Genomic DNA, 16,911 nt, shown 5'->3' with positions numbered 1-16,911 from the left:
AGTCCAAAAAGAAAAAATTTAATTTTGTATCAGTATTTTTCCCTTTCAATTGCATGACAGTAAACATACAGTCTTTGACACTAACGTCTAGTTTATTTTTAGAAAACATCTCATTTCATCTCATCTAATAATTATAAATTTTACAACTTCTAATATAATATAAAATAAATAATTTAATTTTTTTAAATTTTAAAATAAAAATAATATTAAAAAATATATTTTAACAATATATTATTCAACTTCTTAACTTTAATATCAACTCATCTCATCTGTAAAAATAAACGAGATCAAAATGCTTAGGCCAGCTAGAGGTGTCCTGACACTTCCAACCGATGATTGTATTTTACATTTTTTTTAAGTATTTTTTAAATCCTTTTAATTATTTTTTAGAAAAATAACAAATTCAATAAAAAAAATATTTTCTTAACTATTAAATAAACAAAATAAAAAACTAGAGAATTCACCAGTGGCTTTAGCATTTTCCTTGATTCTTAAATATGTCTGCAGTTGACTCAAGAAGACGGATTTTTTTCATTCCAAGTATCAGCAAAATCAATTGTTTTCAGAAATAATTTACCAAGTATCATCATCTACCAATGATTTTCTGTCATGCTAGCCTAACATGGAAATACAGCCAAGTGAGACCAGAACTACAGACAACATAATACTTCCTTAAGAATCTAACATGGAAATAAGTCAACTACATTTGTTTTCATCATTCTTTTGCACCAGCTACTTCTGTCTCGAAAAAGTAGTTGATAAATGGTCAATTATATTTTATTAATATTCTTAATATCTTGGATTAAATGAATTTTAGTTGTTAAAATAAGAATATTAATAAGATAATATGAATTAATTGAATTGTGGCATGTGAAATCATATTTTACCTCTAATTAATAGATGGGTTTATGTTTTTGGGCTTAAGTAAGCTTATTTTTTAATATTGATCATTGCAGGTGTGAAGGCCATTGGAACTTGTAACCCAAACCTACTTAGCTGCTAAACCTGTGAAGAAATAAAATAGAGGCCACGTCCATGAGTAAAGCCGATGGATAGCTTGTCCAAACTCAATAAAATAAAGCCCATGTGCATGTGAAGCCCATGAGGAGAAGCAACCTGAAAAGAAACCAAATCTCTATCAAACCCGATAGACTAACGCATGTGTAATTATTTTAAGAATTTAGAGACCACAAACAGAGGAGAAGATGTGGCAATTAGGCACGATGGAAGAAAGGAAATTCGTGGCAATGAGAGAGAAGAAGAAAGAAGATTCCAAGTATAAAAGGAATGAGTTAGTTTCAGATTTTTTTTCGGCTGGCATTTTTCTTTCATGCTTTTGTTCAGACAAATTTGGAATTTTTTTCCTTAATTTTTTTTTCATTTCCAATATTTAGCTAGTTTAGAGGAAGATGATCTGCTAAATTCTTAAGGTTTGGGTTGTGGTAAAACTTTATATTGTTCTCCATTGTTTGCTGAATTTTCTATAGTTCGATGGCATACCTCACTTTGTCTGAAATTGAATTCTAAAAATGGAAGTTTGATGAAATCTTTTACTCTTGTTCTTGCTCTGTTGTTGACACAAGGCACATCAGAAACTTTAATTAATCAAAAATTTCATCAACTACGTGTTATAGTAATTTTGGTGGAAGCTTAGTGAGGATATTTTGTTTTAGGCATTGTCATATTTACTTTGAGCTTATATTTCTCACATTCTGTTTTATTAACACCGTGATTGGGGTAGTAAGAAGAGAGTAATGCCTAGAAAAGCTTGTTAATGGTGGAAACAAAGAAGTTCTAAAACTGCAACCCAGGTGTTTGTCAAATTGATTCTGTGAACTTGTCAATTTTAGCTATTGATTAGTAATTTTATTGAGGATTGATCAAATCTAAAATTACATTTTAACACCTTTTGAACCATTCCAGTTTTAGAAATCAAATTGTGCACGAGTTAATTCATATTTTAGAGCAAAGTCGTAGACCCGAGATCCTCCAAGCTCTACCATACATTCCATTGGCAACAAATCATTTACTATGCACAAATTACTTTTTATCTTTCCAAATTGTTTTCATAACCATAAAAATCCAAAAAGAATTTTACATAGCATTTTTACATCACCATCTTTTTAGAATTAGCTTTCACAAATACTTTGAAAATCATTTGTCCCTATGAAATACAATCTTGGACTTATCCATGATACAATTTGAAACTTCTACACTTGAAAGCACATTTGAGAACATGTCAGTAGTCATGCATGAAAAAGAAGAAAATGTTAATATTGACTACATGAGACAAATAACTCTATTCTAAAATCTCTACAGTACACATCATTCACATAGTATAATTTGAATTGAAAATAAGTTTTAACATTTGAATATGACAAATCAAGTTAAGACATGATAATGTTTGGTTTAGAGGCCTTAGAACGGCACTTCTCCAATATAGATATAACTTATTAAATTGAAATGTTAGGAGATGTTTGGAAGAGTTTCCATTTTTTCAAATATCTTCTTATCTCATCTCATCTTATCTTATTTCTTTCTCAAACATCATTCAAATATGAACACTTTCAAACTAATCATTACAATTTTTCCAAACTTTCAAATAAAAAATAATTCAACTTTTTCAAATTTCAAAATAAAAATTATATTAAAAATTATATTCTAACAATATTTTAACTTTATAATATTTTTAATTAACTTTTTCTTTCTTATTTTTCAAAACCTAATAAATACTTAACTCAAATTATCTTACTACTATTCACAAAATTCTCATATCATTTTATTCTCTAAAAGCATCAATACATCCATTGATCAATCCAATAAGAGTTTTTTTGTCAAGTCAATTTGCATTTAGATTGACTTAAGGAATGCTTGAGGATGAGATGGGATGAAAATTTTATAAATAATAGTATGATAGTTTGTGAATAGTAGTAAGATAGTTTGAATTAAATATTTTTTTAGTTTTGAAAAAGTAGAGAGAAAAAGTTAAATAAAAAATATAATATAATTTAAATATTGTTATAATATTATTTTTTAATATTATTTTTGTTTTAAAATTTGAAAAAGTTGAATTGTTTATTGTTTGAAAGTTTGAAAAAATTGTAATGATTAATTTAAAAAAGTAATGATGATTAGTTTGAAAATGTTTGCGTCTGAGTGATGTTTGGGAAGGAAATGAGATGGGGTGAAATGAAATGGGATGGGATGAGAATTATTTCCAAACATCCTCTAATAAACTTGCAGGAGTAACTGCAACTTCAGTGGTTGTGTTAGGGACCTTGGTCAAGTCCCTAAACACTATGATCTCCACGCCAAGGCTCTCCTTATGATGACCGAATCTCCGTTCCTCTCTTGCTTTATTCTCGAATAATGGTGGCCAAGATAACCACTTTGGTAAAATGAGGTTATGTGTTTAGGCTAGGATTGGTGTATGGAATGGTGGAAAAAGGTTGATGGAATGTATGGGCTACAATGGTGTAAGGGGCTCACGACACTAGTGAGGAACTAGGATTGGCACCACTTGGGAATTAGGTTTAGGGTTTGGATGATGATGATGGACGGCTAGGGTTTGGAATTAGGTTTTTGGCGATGGGTGGCTAGGGTTGGACGAGTTGGGTAATTGAGTGATTTTAGAAAAGTTTCCTAAAATCTTGGAACTCAAATGAGAAGTGTATATGATCGGCTATAGGGAATAAGATGGAGTAATTAGGGTTCCTAAATTATAGGAACGCTAATATGGAAAACAGAGTGAGCAGCTAGGGCAATTCAAATAAGGCAAGTGATTGTGGAAATTTGAATTTGAATGAGCAAGAATAATGTGTTACGGCTAGGGCAAGGTTTGATGAGGTAAAGAATTTATGGAAAGTGACACACTAGGGTTGGTCGAGATTATGGATGGATTGGAAGAGCAAATGGAATGAAGAACACTAAGAACACAAAGATGAACACTCAAAAACAAAAGCAAAAATACTTAAGAACTTGAATAAACAAAATGATAATAATTCAACAAATGATTCATGGATTGCACAAGTGTTGAATAAACTTCATATATTGATCAAATGATAAAAACAATGATAACCACAACTTGAATTCACGAATTACACCAAGTTGCAAGAACAAGATAAATGAATCACACATATTCAAAGAATTGTAAGGTGTGATCCTTCCTTTGGGATTCACGAATTTCACCCAAAAAGTCCAAGTCCTATGGCACTGATTTATGATCTCTCAAACAATAATCATCCATCTAGGGTATTTGCCAAAAGATCCTAAAGCAAGTGAATGATGTCCTCTTTGAATGAGTAAGGATAATGTGTTACGGTTAGGGCAAGGTTTGATGAGGCAAAGAATTTATGGAAAGTGACAAACACTAGGGTTGGTCGAGATTATGGATAGATTGGAAGAGCAAATTGAATGAAGAACACTAAGAACACAAAGATGAACACTCAAAAACAAAAGCAAAAATACTTAAGAACTTGAATGAACAAAATGATAATAATTCAACAAATGATTCATGGATTGCACAAGTGTTGAATAAACTTCATATATTGATCAAATGATAAAAACAATGATAACCACAACTTGAATTCACGAATTACACCAAGTTGCAAGAACAAGATAAATGAATCACACATATTCAAAGAATTGTAAGATGTGATCCTTTTTTTGGGATTCACGAATTTCACCCAAAAAGTCCAAGTCCTATGGCACCGATTTGTGATCTGTCAAACAATAATCATCCATCTAGGGTATTTGACAAAAGATCCTAAAGCAAGTGAATGATGTCCTCTTTATAAGCAATACAAGTTGGAAATCTCCAATAGGTCCCTTTGAAAATAAATAAATAAAAATAAAATAAATAAGATGGTGGCATGGACTAAGTTTGGCCGTGGCATGCATGAGCTCATGGTGGGCTAGGATGGTGCATGGTAGTCTTCGAGTTGGCCCATGGCTAGGTGGTGCGACATGGCTTGCTTATGATGAGCCATGTGTGTGCGCTGCATGGCCCAGGCTGATGGTCTGGGCACTAGCTCTGCATGGCCCAAGCTAGTGGCTTACGCGTTGAGGCTGCAAGGCATGGGCTGAAGCCATGCGCTGGATGGCACGCTTGGTGGGCATGCCACTGGCCTTGCCTGCAAGGCACAGACTGGAGCCGTGCGCTGGATAGAATGCTTGTGAGGGCATTACACTAACCTCGCTGGTGTGTGACAGGAGGCCCGGGGTGTGCTGCTGAGTGGCATGACCCAGGCTGGAGGCCTAGGCGCTGACAGTGTTGCGTTGCGCATGGACGCGCGCATGGAAGCTGTGCAGCGCATGGGCGCGCGCATGACCTTGAGGCACCTAGGCATGCATAGGGGCATGCACAATGTCGCGCAGTGCAGTGCTGCGCACAATGCCGGGCGCATTGGCGCGCAGGGCATGTCTGCGCGCATGGGCGTGCGCATGCTAGGGTCACTAACCTCGCTGGCCCGCATGCTGGGCGCCCCGTGTGTGCCATCGCGCTGGCCAAGACATGCATGCATGCTGGGCACCCCGTGCGTGTCACGACACGAGCTAAGGCATGCTTGTAGGCTAGCCAAAGGGCATATCTCCATCATGACTGGGGCTTGTGCGGCATTTCTAGAGGCAACTCGACGTGGAGGTCTAACAGGCTGCTTGCAGCAGGAAGCTCATTTATGTTTCAAACAAGAGGAAAGCCAGAGCTGTTAAAAACAGGCAGACTCATACTCATACCTCAAATTATTACTAAGGTTTGATTCAAGCTTCCAACTTATTTAAGTTTGCGTGCTATCTGATACAATCATATCCCAACCATCGTGACATTAAAACTGAAAAGATTCCAATTCTTCTGCAGTATCAGGAAAATTTTATGAGCAAGTCAGAATCAGCTGCAAGCCATAGTCCACATAAAATTTAGAATTTGGAAGGCAAAAGCACTGCTGACTAAGTGATCATAAATGCAAGCATCATTGCTCCCTCTTAATTTTAGTTTAATATGATTTGGCAACACGACTCTCTCTAAGGAGGATATTTGACACAAAAATGCTACCTCCAGGACCTGTAAATAAACACGATCATGTAACCGTAACATTTTCCCATTACAGAGTTATCTCTAGCTAAGATGATAAGATGAAGTAGTCATATTTTATCACCACAAAAGAAAGGCTGACACTTGCCAATAGACCCTTTTTCTAGTCACAGTTCTCTCCCTCCTTGACTACCTCTACATAGACATATAACTTGTTATCTTTACCTACAATATGATGAATAGGTGGTGTGGTTTATTTGGGAGGAGATACATTCAAATAACTGATCCATGCATATTTACCCCATCTCATTGAAGCAATAAACACACCAACCAGGACCAGAGTTCGGTATTGCAGAACAAGACTACAGAACAGAACACTTTGAACAGTTACAAAAGAACCTTAAATCCATGTTCGAGTCTAATATCTTCAAAGCTGGAAACCAACCATGCCGGCGTAATCACCAAGCTGTAGCGTGACCAAATAAGTCCGGTGAATGTAACCGCTGCATAAAATTTGAGGTTAATATGACATCAATTTAATATACACGAAAAATTAGAGAACGGACTTAGATCCTTTACCAAAACTGAAACTAGAAATCAATGCAAGAATGGTAATTCAATTTTTATAAGGTGCACACCTGTTTGCTGAGGATAAGATATGATTTCAGAAGGCTTTGAGAAGTCAGCAATGTTTGCTATGCTGATCACCCATTTAGCAGTTGGAGCCCAAAAGTGAACTACATTTTTTTATATTCAGTCGAGAGTATGTTAGAAAAATTATAAGCAATACAAAGTCAACAGCTCACCATTGGTCAAGAAGATCAAGTAGGCAACTCCAAGAAAACAGTTTGGACAACGTTTTGATTAATGAGTAATCTAGAACTAACATTCTTGACATTTGACAAAGCAACTCGCTCTGGGATAATCAAAACTTTAGTTTAATGCTTTGCTTTACAGACAATGCAGTTTTATCTGCCTAAAGAATACAGATAGACAAATACCGCAACGAGCCAAAAGAGGACTACTATGAATTATCCTCAAGAAAATTGAATTTTACTAGAGTATAAGTTCTGCATAAAATTACATGTTGCAAGTAAATTCCTACGTAGAAGCCATCAAAACAAAGCACGAGCACATCAAAAATTAAAATCTCTCCCCACGTTCTTATGAAATGCTATATTCCACCATCAGACCGATTATTCTTGCACGAATTACACAGACCAAAAAAATACTAAATTGTAGAATTTTTTTCGTTTTTATATCATACAAGTTGAAGTAGGATTACAGCATACTATAAATGAAAAAAAAAAAAAAAAACAAAGGGAGAGAGAAGATGAGAGGAGGGAACAAAACTGGTTTTGGGGCCAGCTGGGTGGTTCCAGAAAGCCTGTTGCTTGGAAGCTGCCATGGAGGATAGGACTCCCTGCCGCTTGAGGGTCACTAATTTGGTTTAGTAAAATAGAAGGGGGTGATTCGAGAAGAATGTGGCACCTAAACTCTTGACTATGGGGGCACCTGTCATGATATTGATTTAAGTTTCTTTTGCTTTCTGTGTTTTGCTTCTTTATTTTTTTGTTATTCCAAAAGCCCAAGGGTCTGTTACCTAATGAGAAAGAAAGCCCCAAAAGAAACTTTGTTTGGGTTGGGAAAAGGTCCTACATAAGACAACATTCAGGGTAAGCCTTGTTATTCCTACCCGATCTCCCGAGCTAGGTCCAGACAATAATCTATATTTTCTATATTAATAGCCCCAGTCCACTAGTTAAATGAACGGGTGCGTCACATTAAAATTGTGAACTGCGACTCGATGAAACGCCACAAAAGCAGTGCTGCAAAACAGAAAACGTCATTGCCTTTCCAGGCGTTAGAACGTGCCCTTTTGAGCTTTGATTGTTAGCTTTCTAACTCACATTTATATGTATTTTCATAAGCAATTCCTACCTCTTTCAAGTAGAACAAATCTTTCTGCAAGATAGTTTTTTGGCACATCACTGATATAGAACTCTGTTACATCAGCTAGAATTTAAAAAAAAAAATTATATATAAAAAAAAAAAAAAGAGTATTTTTAATACCAACTAACAGTTACTTAAAATTGTAAACCTCATATATGTTCAGACCAACTCTCCTCGACTCACACACATATGCACAAAGCACAATCCTACCAAAAGCGATTAAGAGTCTCAACAACCTTCGCCAGCTTCAGTTTACTTCTAACTTCTGCTGTCTTTCCTCACTCAAACTTTTCCTACCAACTATACTATAATACTAACCACCTCTAGGCTTAGTATTACTATAAACCAATGAGTCGGGATCAAACTTAAAGTGGGCAAAAAAGAGATGGCTAATAATTATAAGACCATTCATTGGTTCCTCTTAGCTCATCTCCTACTGCAATTATCAAACATATATGCAAGAGTTCCAGCCATTATAGTGTTTGGAGACTCTTCTGTGGATTCAGGTAACAACAACCAGATCTCCACAATCCTAAAGAGTAATTTCGAGCCTTATGGTAGAGATTTCATCAGCGGTCAACCCACCGGAAGGTTTTCCAATGGTCGAATTCCAACAGACTTCATTTCTGAAGCTTTTGGGATCAAGCCAACAATCCCTGCATATTTGGATCCAACATATGATATAAAAGATTTTGCTAGTGGAGTATGCTTCGCTTCGGCTGGAACTGGTTATGATAATGCTACTTCTGATGTGCTAGTAAGTCAGATTTTGACCTTGGTAAAATCATACTACCGAACTCAGACAGAAAGCTGCAGTCTTTATTTTCAGAGTTTTCAGTAAATTCAGTCACCTTAAACAAGTTCTCGTCAATTTGATTATGTTTCTTAATAGTTTTTGCAGTCTACTAAAATACCATATACTGAATTCAGTTACAGAGCTCAAATATGCCAACGGTTTTTAATCTATGAGGAGGTACAGGCTAATTTTCTTTATTAATTGCAGTCTGTAATACCTTTGTGGAAGGAAATGGAATACTATAAGGAATACCAGAAGGACCTGAGAGGATATCTAGGCGAAGAGAAAGCGAATGAGGTCCTATGTGAAGCACTCTACCTGATGAGCATAGGAACCAACGATTTCCTAGAGAACTACTATGTTTTGCCAAGACGATGGTCAGAGTTTTCTATCGAGGAGTACCAGCATTTTCTAGCAGGTATTGCAGGAAATTTCATCAGAGAGCTCTACAATCTCGGAGCTCGGAAGATATGCATAGGTGGGGTTCCTCCGATGGGGTGTTTGCCATTGGAGAGAACTACAAACATCTTGTCCGGGAGTGAGTGCATAGAGGAATACAACAATGTTGCCAAAGATTTCAATGAAAAGTTGAAGGGATTGATTGCAAATCTGAACAAGGAGCTGGCTGGAATCCGACTGGTGTTTTCGAACCCATATGATATCCTCTTGGAAATCATTCAGAATCCAGAGTCGTTTGGTAAACTTTTTGCTATGTTACTTTGATATTACGATTGGTTTGACATTTTGCATAAAGTCCAGCCAGCAACATAATTCCAGGGTCATTGATGAGCCAATTTGAAGCAAGAGGACACATGTTATTGAGGAGAGTAGGTAGTGTGAATGGATAAATGGCTACTTGTTACAGCTACAAGCCAATTGGGAATCTACATCTCACTTGGTTTAACTAATACCTAAACTTGGTTTAATTAGTGATATAATCCCAGTTACAGACGTCACTGCACATGGGTTATGTGTGTGTGTGTCTTTTGAAATAGAGATGGGGGTGGCAGAGAGTTTGCTTTAGCCTTTGCTTGCTCCATGACGGGCCAGAACCACCTGACACCTCTTTCATATAATATTCTTCTATCCACTGTTTTTCAGTCATTCAGTCGTGTTTCTGAGCTTTCTACCAAACTATGAAGCTAGATTTTTCTTTTTTTATTGTGACATTCTACCAAAACTAAATTCGAACAGTACCTCTCTCTCTCTCTCTCTGTGGATTCTAAGCCCAGCTTAAGTTCACAATCACATCACATATATTTCGTACAAAAGATCCAAACTGATATAATTTTATAATTGCAGGTTTTGAGGATACAGCAAAAGCATGTTGTGGAACGGGCTTGTTCGAGATGAGTTATTTGTGTGATCAAATAAACCCATTTACATGTTCAGATGCAAATAAATACATATTTTGGGATTCCTTCCATCCCACAGAGAAAACGAACGGTATTGTCGCTGATAATGTGATGAAAAGTAGTCTAGCCGAGTTTCTCTGGTAACTGGACGGCATTGCTCTCCCTGTTGTAATTGGAATTGTCCACATCAACTGAGATCCTCCCCAAACTTCACTACGACAAACCGAATGTATTCTTTCTTTTTATTGAATCTACGTATATAATGTAACAGGCAGGTGAATGAGATGACAAGAGTGCAAGAGGTTTTGCCCACTCTTTTAAACTAGTTGCAGCACCTTTCTATTTCTATGAAATAAATGCGATGGAAAGGAAATGTTCCAACCTACCTACCAAATATTAGGTATCTCTCATCCTTGGTGAGAACAGACCTTTACGAGAGGAGAATATGTTGTATTTCTCGAGCATTTTCCCAACAATTTCCCCAATTCGGATATAGGAATTTCACAAATAAAAACATTAGCTACTTCAGATTCATTTCAATGCTGCTAAAACCAGCCACAAACTCAAACATAGATAAACTCATCAATTAATTCTGTACAACAAGAAGCACCTAATTTTTTTTTTCAGGAGCATCTGGAGGAGGGGAATACTTTGGGGGAAGACCGAACATTGGCACCTTAAACTCAATTGCACAGCTTACTTTGGCTCTTTAGGAAAATGCAATTTGATCAATGCGGGAAGTTCAGCTAGCTCAACCCGAGGCTTGCCCAACAAAATACTCTTCAGCTTGTTATCACAATTGACCACATTTTTGTTGTTTGTATCCTTAACAAATAAAGAGACACTCATGTTCGTCAGTGTCAAGGAAGTCCACATGCATTAAATAAACATTTTTTTTTATAAGTGCATTAAATAAACATACAGGTAGCAAGTTAGAATTATAATCATAAAAAGGTAAATAAATCACTATTTGCATTCGGTTATATAGTCACCCTAGATTTGATCAGTTGTAAGTCTTTGAGATTGGGGTTATTCTGACAGTAAACAAAAAAAAAAACCCTGTTAACAGAGGTAGGCATCGCCTATTATAACTGAGACAACCATACATGTGGATAATTAACAACCCCCCCCCCAAAACAAAACACATGATAGGACCAGAGTTTTATGTGCATAAATTGCCAGTAATGCGACAAGGGAGTATGTCTAGGAGATCATACAAATCTGGATCTTGTCCAAAATCATCATTCATTTTTTCAACAAATCTTTTAGTTCTCTTAGATTAGTATTTAAAAAAAAACTTCGATTTTGAAAAATGCTGAGAGAGAACCTGCAGATTGTTGGTCTTGATGTAGGACCAGACATGCAAGAAACAGCCTAGACGAGAAATCTGAGACTGACCCACAAAGTCTCTGAGCGTCGATGGAAGATTTACAAGGTCAATCAAGTTGGCAAGCTTCTTTGGATTATCTGTAATGGCCTTCTTCATGCGCTGCGGCAGCATTGTTATCCAACCTTCACTCTGTTTTCCTACATATCAGAAACTGAGAAATTGTTACTCAAATATTTGAAGATCGTTTCGTCTTTTTCTATACACATCTAAAGATAAATAATGAATGAATAATTCTAATATGGGGCTAAAGCTTTGGGCTAGAGAACATAAACTTTTTTTCCCATTTGACACTAACCCGCTTATGTGCTTGGGAAGTCAATTACTGCACAAGAAATAACACAAATCACTTGGTTAAACACAAATTTGCATCTCTTACGAGTTTTCTTAAATGCCTTCTGAAGTTTTCGTTTTACCTTATTGTTAATGGCATGCACTGTGAGCTAGGTTTAAGGGCAAAACAATAACATAATAAGGTACAGGTCCAAGCATATGAAATTCCAAGATATCTCCTCCAAGCACCATTCATTTTTATGATATAGATCCCGTATAAATAACTACAAAATGGATTCCTCCTCAACATCAATTGCACCCTTGCATTGCCTGAATCAACTTTTTTAACACACATCCAAACATCAGTTTCTACATTTCCCATTCATATTCCTGGGAACCGAATTGCTAGATAAGTTCCTCTATAAAGATTACCACTAAGATTTACTATATCTTTCCCTTACTTGGGAATTGAACAGAGTCTAAGGGGATCTAATCAAGCAACTGGCATGCGGAAAATCCATGAACTCCACTCCATCTAGCATTTAAAAGCTTTAAGAAAAAGAGCTGCTGGGTTTTTATTATAAGGATTTGTAATGATCAAGAGAAAAGTAAATACTCAGTACGCTATGACTAAAATATTCAAAGCCATCATATATGGAATAGATACAAGAATTTAAGTAACCCAATATAGAAGAGAGCTTGGAAATACATAGTTAACAAGAAACAAACCTAAACAGAGATAAACCTCAACGGCAAGTGAGATTAATAGCTGCTCTGCAGTTGGTGGTGTTCGAGATCATATATTTTGGCGGAAGGAAGGAAAGACAGACTGCACTGTTTTAGGGTTTCAGTCGATTGGTACACGGTATTGCCATTAAAACAGCCCCAGTATAATCACAATATTGGGTTATGACACTAAGCAAGCGTTTGAATGGTGCTATTGACAATAAATATTGTTTCAATAGTTGTTTTAATGGTGCCATTGCCAAGTAAGTAACTCAAACCCAATAAATCTATTGGCAATAGCCCCAGTCGATAGGTACTTGGCTCGAACACCACCAGCCCCAAGTTTTGACACTAATAAATCTAATAGTGCTATTGCCAAGTAAGTAACTCAAACCTCAATCATCTTCATTAAAACAGCCGCAGTATAATCACAATATTAACTCAACTTGGGCTTAATCACTAAAACAGCCCCACATGTTCAGGTTAATCATTTAACTTTGGGATTATAGAATATAGTGTATCCAATCCTTAGAATACAGTTTTTGTTTTTATCCAATCCTTGCAACCATCCTATGACCCACGATACAATTCCATTAGCATACAGTTCGAATTTTCACACTTAGATAATATAGAGAAGCACGAAAGTCATCAACTCTCAAGACTAAACTATCTTGGAACCTATTTTAGTTACACAGATTTTACACAAACTCATCAACTGCAACATCCACCCTATTTTAGTTACACAGATTTTACACAGACTCGTCACAAAATTAAAAATATTTTACACAACCATATCATCACAAAATTACACAGATTTTACACAACCATATCATCAAAAAATTACACAGATTTTACATTAGTGTTTCATCACAAAATTACACAAACTCACTCTGATTCCGTGATCTCGAGAGAGAGACAGAGAGAGGCAATTTCAAGGAGTTGCAGCTTCGTTAGCCTCGAGACCCTGTAAAAATTTCAGACACAACACAACATCAAAACGAGAGAGAGAGAGAGAGAGAGAGAGAGAGGCGACGGGAGAAGAGAGCCGCGACTTACGTGGTCTCCAGAAAAGAGAGAGGCTACGAGAGAAGAGAGCAGAGAGAGGCCACGCCAACCATCGAGTGCGGATGAGGGAGGGAGGGAGGGAGGGAGTGCAGCTAGGGTGGGAGGGAAACTCTACTGCGTTGCTGATGGTTCGGGAATTTGGGGGGGCGTGGGTTGGGGGGGTGGGGGGCGCTCAAAACCGTATCCAGAACGGCACCGTTTTATTTGAAAACGGCGCCGTTTTGGCTGAATTCGAGCAGCTGGGCTGGGTTTCGCATTTTGGGCTGGCCTACTTCCATTTTTGGGTCCTTTTGAGCTTCTAAGAGCTCGTTTGTTTTCATAGATGAGATGAAATGAGTTAAAATTAAAGTTAAAAAATTGAATAAAAAATTGTTATAATATATTTTTTAATATTATTTTTATTTTAGGATTTGAAAAAGTTGAATTGTTTATTTTATTTTGTATGGAGATTTGAGAAAGTTGTAATGATGAGATAAGATGAGATGTTTCTTGTAAACAAACGAGACAACCCCATTTTTTTCCCTCTGTTTTGGGCTTTTCCCCTAAATCCTAAACTAAACCCTATTTTTTAAAATACTAAATTTAATTTTAATTTTAATCTTTATTTTAGGCTTTTAACCCTAAGTTTTTTTATTTATGGTCTTTTATAATTGTTAGTATTATTATTATTAGATATTAATTATATGTTATCATATTATATTTTTAACATTTTATCATACTATAGTGTCTAATTATGGGTTATCAAATGTATCGAGATACTATGAATAACTGAAACTGAGCTGGCCCTAAATATTTCTAGAGAGAGTTAGAAACTTAAACCGAAAACCACCTCAGAGGGGGGTGGGAGCTTTGGCTCCTCCCTCCCTCTCTCCTCCCTAATGCAGTTTTCACCAAGTTTTTAATTTTTCAGTCAATGTTTTGGTTTTGTTTTTATTTTTTCCTGTCAAAGCATGGAAAAGCAACGTTTGATATTTTCCAGTGGCCAGCAACCACCATGTGCCCCACCGCAAGATTCATAAGCCGCCGATCTTTCAGACTACCGAAGGTTTCACGAAAAGGAGCAGTGCGTGATCTACACATGCAGATCAAAGTGCGTGCATGACCTCCACGAGCCGCCACACAGAGGGCCCTGTTGTTGCCATGAGCGGCGTTTTTGGGGTCAACAATCTCAGTAGCTTTAAGATCGACGATCCAACACATTCCCAGTGTGGCGCATGTCCTTCACGCACCATTACAACCTCTTGCTCAGTGTTTTTTTTTTGTTTTCAGTGCATTTCAAGTTTCTGTTTTGTTGTATTTCTATTTTTTTTTCTTATATTTTTCTATTATGTTGCTTGTGTTATGTAAAAATAAAAAGAAATAGGCTATTGGACTAGTTGTCCATAACAGGAGATGGTTTCCCTGCTCATCTTTTGGAGGATGGGGGTGGTTCTTCCTCTCCTTTGAAGGGTGGGGGTTGGTTATCTTATTTTACAAAGTGTTATTTTCTCAAACAAATTTGGATTGAAATTTCTGTTCTTACAGAGTCTTACATCTCATAAGGTTTTTCATTAGAGAGCTTATAGAAGTTAAGACAATGTCCGTCATAAATAAATTTGTGTGTGGGGAAGCCTCAAATAGATGAGTAGTTTGGTTTGTAATTTAGATTTTTTCCTGTATTTATCAGTCATAGTTGTAACTTCAATTTCATTTAATGAAAAGAAATCTATTTCCCATAAAACAAATAAATAAATAAATAAAACACTTTGTTAGCAACTTATCATTCTAATTATGGTTTTTATAACAAAATTTCCGTCACTCAATTTAATTGTTAGTATTGATTGATAACAATTATTATTTAAATCGACTTGTACTATATTGTCTAAATTTTAAATATAATTATTATACTAGTGTTATTATACATTGGTATTATATGTACTATAAGTCTATAATGTTATTAACTCGTTATACTTGTACTCTATATACTAGACTATTAATGTCTAACGTACTCCTATTATAGTTTATAGACTTGTACTATAATGATTAATTACATATTTTTATATTAGTTTCTAATTTAATGATGTACTAGACTAAGTATTATATGTTATTATACTAGTTTTATAATACATTAGTACACATGTTAATATGTTATTATACACTAGTTATTATATATTACTATTACATGTTATTATACTTTAGTTATTATACATTAGTATAATAGGATTCCATGTTATTATAAGTTTATAGATTAATGTTTATACATTAGTATTAAATGTCATTATACACTAGTTATTATACATTAGTATTACAAATAGTTTTTATACATTAGTATGATGTTTATATATGTCATATACTAAATTATTGTTAATCTATTTATTTTATAATATAATTATATTATTTTATAATAATTAACTTGTATTATTATTGAATTTAACAAAGTTATAGTTATATAAAACATATATCATGAATGTATAGAAAACTACACTTTTATAACTGATGTACAATATCGAAGTCGGAGTCGGAGGTGGAATCCGACTCGGACTCCAACTTTTTAGGAGAAAAAAATCCTACTCTGACTCCAATTAGAAGCAAAGTCAGATTTTCGAATTTGTTCTCACCCCTACGTAACAACATTTTTTTTTTATGTTCTCCGGTTCTTTCTAACCAGATAAAATTTGGGCTTTAGTGGGCCCTTGCCTTTGAGCCCATATTGAGGAATGACTCACAACTATCTGGGAGGGGTTCGCGGCCTGGTTTTTTTTTTTTTTTTTTTGGGGCCCTTCCTCGACTTGTACGTAGATGAATGAGTACTGCAAAGATATATTCAGCCCTAGCAGTAATGATCAGTCTCTCATGAAAGCCTTCATGCCTCCAATGAGATAGAGGAATCAATCAATAAAAAAACATTTGTATCTAATTAGATACGTCTCATAATTTGTACTTATTTCAAAATTATTGCACCATCCTACATCATCGTTACCTTTTTAATCAGTACTACGACTAATACGTCTCAGCAACCATTAACGTCGGAGGATTAATAGAGATAGATCATAAAAATGAAGCCAATAGATCAAGAGAGAGCTAGGTGCCGGGGAATGCACTTGAATGAGCGTAAAATTGAACCATCACTGTCGATAAATATTCTGGTGTTGTTTGGAGCAAGCAACAAGTACATCTTTGGAATATTAGAAGAAAACTCGATCATGAATGCATGGTTGAATGAATATTGATCGATGAAAGATCAGCTCTTTATTTATTTATATTAATTATACAGATAAAAACACTTTGAATCTGCATGCATAATTTGATGTTGGTTGCATGCTTGTTTGTTCATGTGTCCTTAATTGGG

The 16,911-nt window shown here is 35.6% G+C and overlaps 3 protein-coding genes across 5 annotated transcripts; 1 reads left to right on the top strand and 2 right to left on the bottom strand.

The window, feature by feature from the left end:
• Positions 1 to 5,800: 5,800 nt before the first annotated feature.
• On the bottom strand, positions 5,801 to 7,529 carry LOC108992333 (mitochondrial pyruvate carrier 4-like). 2 transcript variants are annotated; one of them, XM_018966873.1, is made up of 4 exons: positions 7,382 to 7,529; positions 6,667 to 6,765; positions 6,479 to 6,531; positions 5,801 to 5,848 (listed from the first exon to the last, which is right to left on the bottom strand). In XM_018966873.1, the coding sequence occupies exons 1-4, from the start codon at positions 7,434 to 7,436 to the stop codon at positions 5,801 to 5,803; spliced, it is 255 nt and encodes an 84-aa protein (XP_018822418.1). In that variant the 5' UTR covers positions 7,437 to 7,529. The 2 variants fall into 2 exon arrangements, with proteins under 2 accessions (XP_018822418.1, XP_018822413.1); XM_018966868.2 differs by lacking the exon at positions 5,801 to 5,848 and having other exon boundaries at positions 6,078 to 6,531.
• Positions 7,530 to 8,164: 635 nt separating this feature from the next.
• LOC108994018 (GDSL esterase/lipase At4g26790) lies at positions 8,165 to 10,457 on the top strand. Its single transcript, XM_018969093.2, has 3 exons — positions 8,165 to 8,738; positions 8,985 to 9,474; positions 10,080 to 10,457. Exons 1-3 carry the CDS (start codon positions 8,367 to 8,369, stop codon positions 10,274 to 10,276), a joined length of 1,059 nt encoding a protein of 352 aa, XP_018824638.1. The 5' UTR covers positions 8,165 to 8,366; the 3' UTR covers positions 10,277 to 10,457.
• Positions 10,458 to 10,561: 104 nt separating this feature from the next.
• Positions 10,562 to 13,720, bottom strand: LOC108994028 (upstream activation factor subunit UAF30). Of its 2 annotated transcripts, none has more exons than XM_018969107.2 (4): positions 13,575 to 13,720; positions 13,408 to 13,482; positions 11,460 to 11,673; positions 10,562 to 10,957 (listed from the first exon to the last, which is right to left on the bottom strand). In XM_018969107.2, exons 3-4 carry the CDS (start codon positions 11,631 to 11,633, stop codon positions 10,829 to 10,831), a joined length of 303 nt encoding a protein of 100 aa, XP_018824652.1. In that variant the 5' UTR covers positions 11,634 to 11,673; positions 13,408 to 13,482; positions 13,575 to 13,720; the 3' UTR covers positions 10,562 to 10,828. The 2 variants fall into 2 exon arrangements, with proteins under 2 accessions (XP_018824652.1, XP_018824647.1); XM_018969102.2 differs by having other exon boundaries at positions 11,460 to 11,659.
• Between the last annotated feature and the right edge of the window lie 3,191 nt (positions 13,721 to 16,911).

Source organism: Juglans regia, chromosome 9 (assembly GCF_001411555.2).
Source record: "Juglans regia cultivar Chandler chromosome 9, Walnut 2.0, whole genome shotgun sequence".
Classification (NCBI taxonomy): domain Eukaryota; kingdom Viridiplantae; phylum Streptophyta; class Magnoliopsida; order Fagales; family Juglandaceae; genus Juglans; species Juglans regia.
This window is presented reverse-complemented; position numbering and strand designations above follow the sequence as displayed.

What these genes read in the sequence shown, in the direction of transcription:
- LOC108994028 (XM_018969107.2), bottom strand. Translation starts at nt 11,633, where the DNA reads ATGCTGCCGCAGCGCATGAAGAAGGCCATTACAGATAATCCAAAGAAG. An exon ending in TCAAGACCAACAATCTGCAG is followed by an intron (nt 10,958 to 11,459) that starts GTTCTCTCTCAG and finishes TTATTTGTTAAG; the next exon opens with GATACAAACAACAAAAATGT.
- LOC108994018 (XM_018969093.2), top strand. Translation starts at nt 8,367, where the DNA reads ATGGCTAATAATTATAAGACCATTCATTGGTTCCTCTTAGCTCATCTC. An exon ending in ATGCTACTTCTGATGTGCTA is followed by an intron (nt 8,739 to 8,984) that starts GTAAGTCAGATT and finishes TATTAATTGCAG; the next exon opens with TCTGTAATACCTTTGTGGAA. An exon ending in TCAGAATCCAGAGTCGTTTG is followed by an intron (nt 9,475 to 10,079) that starts GTAAACTTTTTG and finishes TTATAATTGCAG; the next exon opens with GTTTTGAGGATACAGCAAAA.
- LOC108992333 (XM_018966868.2), bottom strand. Translation starts at nt 7,436, where the DNA reads ATGGCAGCTTCCAAGCAACAGGCTTTCTGGAACCACCCAGCTGGCCCC. An exon ending in CCCAGCTGGCCCCAAAACCA is followed by an intron (nt 6,766 to 7,381) that starts GTTTTGTTCCCT and finishes AAAAAAATGTAG; the next exon opens with TTCACTTTTGGGCTCCAACT. An exon ending in ATCTTATCCTCAGCAAACAG is followed by an intron (nt 6,532 to 6,666) that starts GTGTGCACCTTA and finishes AATTTTATGCAG; the next exon opens with CGGTTACATTCACCGGACTT.